The sequence below is a fragment of the Lemur catta genome, chromosome 19 (assembly GCF_020740605.2).
Source record: "Lemur catta isolate mLemCat1 chromosome 19, mLemCat1.pri, whole genome shotgun sequence".
In the NCBI taxonomy this organism is placed as follows: domain Eukaryota; kingdom Metazoa; phylum Chordata; class Mammalia; order Primates; family Lemuridae; genus Lemur; species Lemur catta.
Window position 1 is genome coordinate 29,729,316 of NC_059146.1, and position 9,794 is coordinate 29,739,109.

General features: G+C 53.2%; 1 protein-coding gene across 1 annotated transcript; it reads right to left on the reverse strand.

The window, feature by feature from the left end:
• Positions 1–868: 868 nt before the first annotated feature.
• TIMM50 (translocase of inner mitochondrial membrane 50) lies at positions 869–8,827 on the reverse strand. Its single transcript, XM_045532028.1, has 11 exons — positions 8,352–8,827; positions 7,364–7,514; positions 6,777–6,808; positions 6,534–6,555; positions 4,648–4,706; positions 4,436–4,555; positions 3,954–4,058; positions 3,751–3,849; positions 2,593–2,749; positions 2,140–2,246; positions 869–1,081 (listed from the first exon to the last, which is right to left on the reverse strand). The coding sequence occupies exons 1-11, from the start codon at positions 8,667–8,669 to the stop codon at positions 980–982; spliced, it is 1,272 nt and encodes a 423-aa protein (XP_045387984.1). The 5' UTR covers positions 8,670–8,827; the 3' UTR covers positions 869–979.
• Between the last annotated feature and the right edge of the window lie 967 nt (positions 8,828–9,794).

The window sequence follows — 9,794 nt, forward strand, 5'->3', positions numbered from 1 at the left end:
AAGTTCCACTGGAGATCACTACCACATAGTCTACCTGTTTTAATTACATGCCAGAATTTAAAAATAAGGAGATTTGGCTAGGCTTGGTGGCTCACACCTGTAATCCCAGCACTTTGGGAGGCCGAGGTGGGAGGATTGCTTGAGCTCAGGAGTTCAAGACCAGCCAGGGCAACAGAGTGAGACCCTGTCTCTACAAAAAGTAAAAAATTAGCTGGGTGTGGTGGCATATGCCTGTAGTTCTAGCTAATCGGGAGGCTGAGGCAGGAGGATCACTTGAGGCCAGGAATTTAAGGCTACAGCGAGCTGATTGTACCACTACACTCCAGCCTGGGCCACACAGCGAAACCCTGTCTCTATTTAAAAAAAAAAAAGAGGGAGATATGGGGGAGATTTAATAAAAATTCCAATTTCTAGCTTTTGAAAAATTGGAAGGTTGGACAGTCAGGCAACTCGAGGCCCACCTTCCCCCAGCCACAGCAGGCTGGAGCTAAGCAGCAGTTGTCCTCTTGAGAGGGGGCAATCTGTGGCCCACCAGAGCCGCACTGGACCCGCACGTTACATTATTCCACAGCAGCCCGGCAGCTACCTGTCTTTAAAACCCCAGGCGCCATCCTCTCTTCTCTCCTCCACCATGGGGAATCTGGGGTCAGCGAGGGAGCTGTACTTTGTGCAGAGCACACAGCACACAGAAGACACAGCCAGTCAGGGACCCAAGTTTTCAGATTCGCAGATCAGGGTTAAAATCCAACCCTGACCTAACAGAGCACCCACTCTGTGCTTCATAGCTGATCAGCCAGTGTGAGACAATGACCCAGAGTCCCAGACCTCACCCTGATGCCCCCATCCGGAGACTCTCTGGACACAGCAGTTGTGGAGTCTGGATGCAATTTATTGGACACGTGGCTGCCCAAGCCTTGGTCTGGGAGCACTGGGGCCTGGGGCCCTGGACCCAGGCACTGAGTTTGTAGAGGCCCAGTGGTCAGGGCTGTTTGGAGCGAGGCCACAAGCGGCTGGTGAGTGAGCCGAAGAAGAGGTTCTGCTTGTTGGACTTGGACAGCTCGGCCAGGCGCTGCTGCTCCTCCTGGTGTCGGGCAGGGACAGACAAGACCGGCAGGGTCAGCCTGGGGTGGGCAGAGCCTCCTTCCAGACTCTCAGGTTCCCAGGTCTCAGCCCACCTTTTCTTTGGACCTCTACCCAGCTCAGACCCCTTTCCCGAAACCCTCACACCCCAGACCCCCAGCCCAGACACTGGTAAGAGCCAGCAATGAGCCACAGAAACCCAGGCTCAGATGTTGGGGGCACCCCATACTCAAATCCCAGGCCCTGAGGGCCTTTAGTCCTGAACCCCAGTAGCTTCTCAGGTCCCAAACTCTCAAATCCCCTTCCCTAGTTCCCAAGGGCCCTTCCCCTGAACCACCCTGGGATCCTATCCCAGACCCTATTACCCCAACCTGGATGCTAGTGACACCCTAGACCCAAAGCCCACCACCCTCTTCCCTAGACTGCATCATCCTGCTCCCTGGGCCCTACAGTGCCTAGCCCTGAGTCCCATGACCCCTTCCAGATGCTGGAGGTCCCCCAAGCCCAAATCTCCAGGGACTCCTTCTCTGGCACTCAAAGGCTCTAGCCCTACCTTCAGGAATCAAACCCAGAATCTGGTCAACCTCAGCCTAGACCCCTGGGAAAATCTTTCCCAGACATAATCCATCTCTTAGCCCCACTTCCAAATTAGCAGGGTCCCACCAAGACCATCAGAACTCCTTCCCCATACCCTTGGATCAAGTGCCCAGGGATCATCTCTCTTTCCAGACCTATCTAAACCCACAGTCTATCTCCACAAGCTACCCCCAGACCTACTCAAGACCACCAAGGGCAACCCCTCTCCCAGACCTATCTCAAACACGTGCCATTTCCTGCCTCCTGTCCTCACAGCAGGCTGCAGAATCAACTCACCCCTCACAACAGCCCTACAAGACAGGCTGTGCTATATCCCCCTGGTCAGACAGACACTGGGGCAAAAAAGAGAAGGTGTTTGCTCAAGGTGGAACAGCCAGGCAGAGAGCACGGAAACAGGCTGCTCCAGGGATCCTCCTTCAGGAGCCTCAAAACTGATCCTCGGGTCTGGGATTGGGCACTGACCTGCTCTAGCCGGCTTTGCCGCTGTTTGAAAGCCGCCAGAGGGTCATCCTCCAAGGCGTAGTGCTCCAGCACGGTCCGGACATCCTCCACACCGTTCAGTGCGATTGCTGCGGGCACAACAGGTGCATGGTCAGCCAGGCTTCTCAAGGCCAGGGGGAGGCAGGGCCCACAAGGTAAGGTCAGACACTGGGGCGGGGGGGGGTCAGTGCCACCTAGAATGCTTCTCAACACTCTGTAAAGGGTCCCCTGAACTTTCCCGAGTGGCCTCTAAACATTCCAGAGGAGCACCACGAACATTCTAAGAAACTCCTAAAGACTCCAAGATGCTCAAGGACCTCCTGCACTCAATTGTCCAGCTTTACATGAAAAGCAAGCAGAATGAAGCATCTAGCATTCTTCTTGAGGGTCAGGGGCTCTGGGGTCAGAGGCCAGGAGGTCAGGGGTCAGCCTCACTCTTGAGGAAGGCAGACAGATCCAACAAGACCCGGTCATCAGAGTTGCCGTCCCAGGGCCGCAGGGCAACACCATTGTAGGGCTGTAGGCTGAAGGCCTCCTTCTTGCAGTCCACGACGACTACTCGAGCTGGGTCCCGGTTCAGACATGAAATGTCCTGGGAGTGAATGAGAGGTCAGGTTAATGTCCCAAGACACCAAGAACGCACAGAGGGAGACAACACACACACACACACACACACACACAGAGGGAGACAACACACACACACACACACACACACACACACACAGAGGGAGACAACACACACACACACACACACACACACACAGAGGGAGACAACACACACACACACACACACACACACACACACACACACACACACACACACACACACACACACACGGATCACCATGGCACCAAAAGACCTCTTGGATGATGGCATTAAACATTGCAGGGAGCTGGGGAGCTAGTCACACAGATTCCTGGACCCAGGGCCCAGGCACAAAGAGGCTGATTCGGGGGTTCTCTGCGGAGGGAGGTGGGCACTTGCCTGTTGAACCACTGTTGCAGGTGACTACGGTACGTTGCAGGTGTAAGAACCTCTCACCCAGATAAAGTAGAGAGATCTGCAACACCCAGAGAGCCACACAGACACCCAGACAAAGACCCTTCAAGACCTTCAACCACAGCCCACAAACTTCTGAATCTCCCCAAACAACACAGAAGCCCAGATCCACGAAGACACAGACAGAAACCAACAGACACCCAGATGCATGGATACTTAAAGTCAGACCCACAGACCCCAGGTCAAACAAACCCCAAACGGTCTCACATGGGTGATTATAATTCCACATAGTCCCAGAAACACTCAGTTACAGACAGAGAGAAAAACCAGCTTCCAAACACTACATCCCTACCATTCACCCAACTGTCTTCTTTAGGGAGACCCCTTTTCCTCCCCACTCCTGCCCCCGGATTCTGGGGAAAGGAGAAAGGCACAGAGGCCCAGCGAGGCAGACTTGTGTCCTGCCAGCAGGAATTGAATCTGGGAAGAACTACGAGCAGTGTTGAGGCTAGGGTCAGAGCTGGGCCCTCTTTCCCTCAGGCAGTGCCAGCCCGCCGCAAATCCCAGGCCCACCCGTGACCCCCACATGGTACCTTAACATGGTGCCCATCCATGTATCTCGTGGCGTCCCGGAATAGGCGGTAGGAGATGAAGCCATGGGGGTCCACGCTGTCAATGAGTGGAAATGCAGTCTGGGTGGGAAGGGAGAGAGAAAAGGTCAGGCCAAGCCCTGGCCCTCCGGATCTCCCACACCTCCTGCCACGTTGACCATCCCTGCTCTGTCCCTGAGCCTCACCATGCCCGTCTCTGAAGTGAAGATGACGATTTCATACAAAGGGGCGAGCTGCTGGAACAAGGTCTCAATGCCTGGGCGCTTCTTAAACCTCCAGCCAGTGGCCAGCTGGGCAGACAATGAAGACAGTGAAACACCGAGACCCAGAGGCCTCAGAGTTCCCAAGAGGGCAGAGACCCAGCCTGAGGGATTCCCAGAGCCAGAGTTCTCCCCTGTCTTTGTGGCTCTTAGGGGTTCAGGAGCACATGGCTGTGACTGAGGGTCTGGGTCCCAGAATAAGAGCACTTACTGTGCCAAGGCACACCTACAGCAATCCCACAAAGTGGGTATTATCACTATTGCCTTTTTCCAGTTGAAGATAGTGAGGCAGTGAGAGGTGACACCTCCTTGCCAAGATCATAGCAGAGCTGGGGCTGAAGCCCACGTCATCACAACCCAGCCGCCCCAGGTCTATCCCCAACCAGCTGCCTTCCACCAGGACACACCGACCACTCAGGGTGCAAGAGGACGCCAGTGAGCTCCAAGACAAGCGTGTAGGGCGGCTGGTAGTACGGCTCCTGCAGAGGGTCTGGGAGAAGGCAAGGGCTGGTGGGCTCGATGATCATCTGTGGGAGAGGGACAGGACAGGGGCACTCAGACAAGGAGGCCGGGCACTGGAGAGGGAGGGACGGGGACGGGGCCCAGGGCTCCTGCTCACCTGTCTATAATCTTTGAAATATTTGTATGTCCGACGCAACTGCTGTACCAGAATTGGATCTAGGAGAACACCAGGCACAAAGAGATTCCAAGATGAGCCACTGCTCAACCTCCCAGACAAACCAAGGGTTTATTATCCACTGGATACAAACAGGTCTGCACACCTACCTGGTACGAACCAGCTCATTTCTAGGCCCAAAGGTGGAAGACAATGATATATCACCGGATAGGAACAAAGATACTTATTTACCTGCTCCCATTTTAAGCTGAATACTCATATCCGCAGACTACCCAGGTATAAAATAGAACATTTCTACACATCAGCCCACTTAAAACCCACATTCATATAAATTTGACATTATGCCAATATACTGAGTCCATTTTGAACCACTAGGCTTCTAGATCTGCCCACTTTAAGCCAGCATGCTAAATCTAATTAAATCACAAATATATTATTATAAACACATCTGTATACTTTAAGCCAGGGGTTCTCAACTAAGAACAACTTTGTCTCCCTTTTCCCCTGGGAAATTTGGCAATGTCTGGACACACACACACGTTTCGAGACGGGGGCTTGGTGCTCCTGGGCTCAAGTGAAATTTGGCAATGTCTGGACACACACACACACACACAGTTTCGAGACGGGGGCTTGGTGTTACCCAGGCTGGCCTCAAACTCCTGGGCTCAAGTGATCCTCCCGCCTCAGCCTTCCAAGTACCAGGGCTACAGGCACACCATTGAACTAACTTCTGAAGATATTTTTGATTGTCACAACACTGGCATCTAGTAGATATACGCCTAGGATGCTGCTAAACATCTTACACATTGAACTAACTTCTGAAGATATTTTTGATTGTCACAACACTGGCATCTAGTAGATACACGCCTAGGATGCTGCTAAACATCTTACAATGCACAGGGCAGTCCCCCACAACAAAGAATTACCTTGTCCAAAGTACCGAACCAGGTGAAAAACCCTGGTTTAAATGAATATACTGAATCCAATTTGAAACAGCAAACTTACATGACTGCTTGCCTACTTCAATACGGTATTTTTAGTCCAGTTCTATCTGTGGGCCTGCCTCTTAAAAACTGCAATATTAAAACCAGTTGATAGCTACTTAAGAGTGATAGGATACCAAAAAAAAAAAACCCCAAAACCAGTTAAGCTAGTAAACTTATACATTTTCAACCTACATGTTTACTTGCCCAATTTAAATCAGTATATTGATTTAAGCCATTATGATTCTACATCTGTCCAGTTAAAATAGCACTTACCCACCTGCCCAGTTTAAAACAATCAACGTATTAACATGCCTGTTTGCAAAATTCCCCAGCACAAACAGGTGGGTTTCTGGACCCACCAGTTTTATTTTTCTCCTGGGAAGGGCCAGGTGTAATAGAATTGACAACTACTCTCTACTATCCAATTTGTCAGAAACTCCCCACCAAAAGCTGGTTAACCAAAGGGGGAAGGAGGAAGGAGGCATTGTTTTGGAAATGAGGAGGGAGCCGGATGGGGTAGGGACTTGAGGGAGGTAACAAAAAGAGGCTGTCATAAAGAGGAGGGGGTTAGGGGCTGCAGCTGCTCAATCTAAGGCACAGGAAGCCATGTGTCTGGAGATAGGCATCCGTCTCCCCAAGCCCTCCCACCCGGGCTCCCCTCCCCCATCTGTCCCTGACCATCTGCTCCAGGGGCTGAGGGGCTAGGGAAGGGGGCTGGGGCTTTGTAATGCCCCTCCCCCGAAGGCTATCCAGCTGCTGGCCCCCCACCCCACCCATGGAAAGAGGAGGGGCCAGGGACATCAGATGGGGAGGGAGATGTCCCTACAAATGGCAGAGCTGGGAGGGTCAGGGGACCCAGAATCTGTGCTTATTTATACTCACCATTGTCGAACTCATCAGGAATCTGGGAGGTAGAGAGAAAAATGAAACGTTTGGGATGGCAAAGGCAAAACCCCATCACACCCAGAAAAGGAATCTCCAGGGCCCCAAGAGGAGTAAAGAAAGGTCCCTGGGAGGGACAGGCTCACTCCAGACCAGAAATGAGCCTAAACAAACCAAAAGGGATCCCCTCTCATACCCATGGGTTAGGACTCCTGGCAAGTCCTCAGTCTCTTTCCCCCTCACCTTGGCACCGGTTTCATCCACAGGGTTGTTTCCTGCAAGGGAGACAGGGATGAACAAGAGGAACCGGGGCCCAGTCTCCTAGGTCTTGAGGAAGGGGATGAGTCTGGACTCTTGGGTCTGTGAGAAGAGAGCTAAAAGCACAGAATCCTGGATTCAAGAGAGGACGGTGGGAGCCAGGATTCCTGGGTCTTTGGGCAAAAGAGGGCCAGGGCAAGGTCTCCTGAGTCTCTGAGGGATAAAGGAACTAGGGGAAGGGCTGGGCCTTTTGGTGCTGAGGGAAGACAAAGCTTAGGAAACTGGTGCAGTCCTGTCCTTCTCCATCTTCCCCTCTTCCCTGTAGCCTAGTACAGCAACCAACTAGAAAGAGTAGAACCTTAAGCAGGAGAAAGCAGAAGAAAGGAGACTTCCCCAGTTTCCAAAGTGGTGTCCTAGTTGGCTGCCCTATCGAGGAAGGAGCCAGGCCATGAAGATGAGAGAAGTTCTCAGGGAGTTCAAGGAGGGGGAGGTTCCACAGTGGAATTTGGGAGGTCACGAAAACCAAATAAGGGCGGGGTGGGGGTGGGGGGTGGCATGGGTGTGTCACTCACCGAAGATATAGACAACACTCACGGTCCCACCAGCTCCAAGCAGCCCAGCAAGCCAGAGTGCAACTTTTTTGGCATAGCTGGGACCCTCTGAGCGCGGCTGCTGCTGTGGCCCCTGTGCCTTAGTGCCCCCGCGGCTCCCAATCTCTGCGGCCTGTGATTGAAGAAGTGGAGGTCGGCCAAGAAAGAGAAGTCAGGAAGATTCCAGCACGCCGGTCCAAGAAAAATCAAGGTCGGGATCCAAGAAGCAGACATCCACATAGCTCTGGACATTGTGTCCCTGCAGGGGCTGTGTCCCCAGAGGGTCAAAACGGTGAAAACTAGACTGCCTGGGGCCAGGATGCCAGCGGGTGAAAAGCTGACAGGCCAAGTGCCCAGATTGGGATGCCTGAAGCAACGGGACCAAGGGCAGACAAGGGACAGGAAGGGGAGTTTAAGATATCCAGATGTCTGGGGCTCAAGGCAGCTGAGTACAGAGGGGAGGGGATGGAAGCAGAGGTGGGCAAAGGCAATCACTCATCTGGGGCTTGGGGAAGTAGGCCACAGAAATGATAAACTTGGAGGTCAGAATGGCCGGGTCTCTGTCAACATGGAGGCAGGTCGAATCGGAAGTCTGAACATCTACCTCACCACACCACCACCACCAACGGGGAGATAACGCCCCCAAGGCCAGGCTGGGACCTCAGCGTCCCAAGCCCCTCCCCCTCAAGTACCACCTGAGTGGTCACTGAGATGGGGAGCAGGTAATCCCCTTCCCCGGCGCCCACGTCGGTGGGAGGTGGGGGCCTGGAGGATGCACCTGGGCCCCCAGCATCCAGCCCCAGAGAGCAAGTGTTGTCCACTCAGAAGGCGGGGAAGCGCCCCAAAACGCGGGCGGCGTTTCATTCAACACCCTGAGGTGCGGCGTCCCAGAACCCCCGAGCCGCGGCGGTATGTCCGTAACTCCAAGAAGAGGCCCCTGCACCGAGGGCGCCACACTCGTTCGGCTAACCTGCTCTGGGGTCCGCGGGGGCGGCGTCGCCAGCCTCGTGCACAGTCCCCGCGCGCCCAGCCGAAGACCGCTCCGGAAGAGCGAGAACAGTGCAGCCGAGGCCGCCATCTTGCGCTGACGCCACGCGGCTCCGCCCACTCGCTCCCTCTCCGTCCTCCCCGGGCCCGGACTACGGCCAATAGGAGCGCGGAGGCGGGGCGGGTAGACGGGAGCCCGAGAGAGACAAAGGACTTCAGGACGATTGCCGCAGGCGAGCTCCACTCTGACCACTCTCCTGGATGCCGGGGGTGCGCCAACTGGGATACAGTCATCTGGCATTATGCTCTGATTGGGCCGCACAGAGCGCCACCTCCCCTGCAACTTGACGTGGCGGGGACAGGGATCACACCCATCACTCAGGGGTGAAGCTAAGGCCGTATGAAAGAATCCACTATCTGCCTTTGTCCAAAAAGCAAATAGTCACAAGTCAGGTGGCTCCTCTCCCGCTCTGCCTTCACCTCCCAATTGTCAGAAGTAGAAACTGAGGCCCAGAAAGTGGGCTGAAAAGCCAGCTCTCAAAAACTATTTTCCTCACGTGGAGCTGGGAGGCTGAAAGTCTTCTCTCCTGTTCCCTCCTACCCTGAGTTTCTGTCAGGGGTCAGAGAGCCAACCATTTCATCTGGGGCTCAGCCCACGGCACAGCAGCATGTCTGGCTGGGTAGGGCTTATTGAGAGTGAGCGAGAAATCAACGAATCAGACGCTACAGGTGAATCGCCCCCAAATTATTTTGAGTGGCAAGCTTCTACTTATGTAAACTTTGAAAACGGAAATACTAAGGTAGTACAATGTCAGGCAAGGGAAAGACACTTAATTCAGGGCTGTGGTTACTTTCAGAGGAGAATGGATTGGGGGGGCTGCGGGTGGGGGTCCTAACTATACGGTGGTACATACTCCTTCTAAAGCGGGATGATGGGGACATGGGTGTTCCTGGAGTATCTTTTTGAACATCTAAAATATTTTATAATACATTCACATTTGTAAAAAGACATGAAAAATGAGGAAAGGAAGGAGGTTCAAGTTGCTAAAACCATTCTCTACACTGCTCCCACTCACTCCCCAGGTCATCAGACAAGCTACAGCAATTTTGGTGTCACTGCTGCTAGGGCTCAATAAAAAGGACCATCAAGTGTTGTATGCTGCACCATGGGAGGAATTTAGGCTTCCTGGGGAATACTGACTGTGATTTCACGTAACATAAGTCATGCCTGAGTAAGACACCACTTCATCAATCACATGGCAAGTTCTGTTCTAATCATCTCTTTCTGATGGGGTCTCATACAATTCCATACAACAGCCCTCTGGGGCAGGCACTGTAATTATTTTCTAGATGGGGAAACAGGACTTAGGTAGGACCCAGTTATTTGCCCCAACCCCAAAGCAAGGAAGCAGAGTCTGCAAGTAAC

Bases quoted from the DNA above. Each gene is read 5' to 3' on its own strand.
- TIMM50 (XM_045532028.1), bottom strand. From the start codon at position 8,669: ATGCCAGATGACTGTATCCCAGTTGGCGCACCCCCGGCATCCAGGAGA. The intron at 2,750-3,750 runs GTACCATGTGGG...ATTCACTCCCAG, and splicing joins TGGATGGGCACCATGTTAAG to GACATTTCATGTCTGAACCG. The intron at 1,082-2,139 runs GTCAGTGCCCAA...GCCCGACACCAG, and splicing joins GGCAAAGCCGGCTAGAGCAG to GAGGAGCAGCAGCGCCTGGC.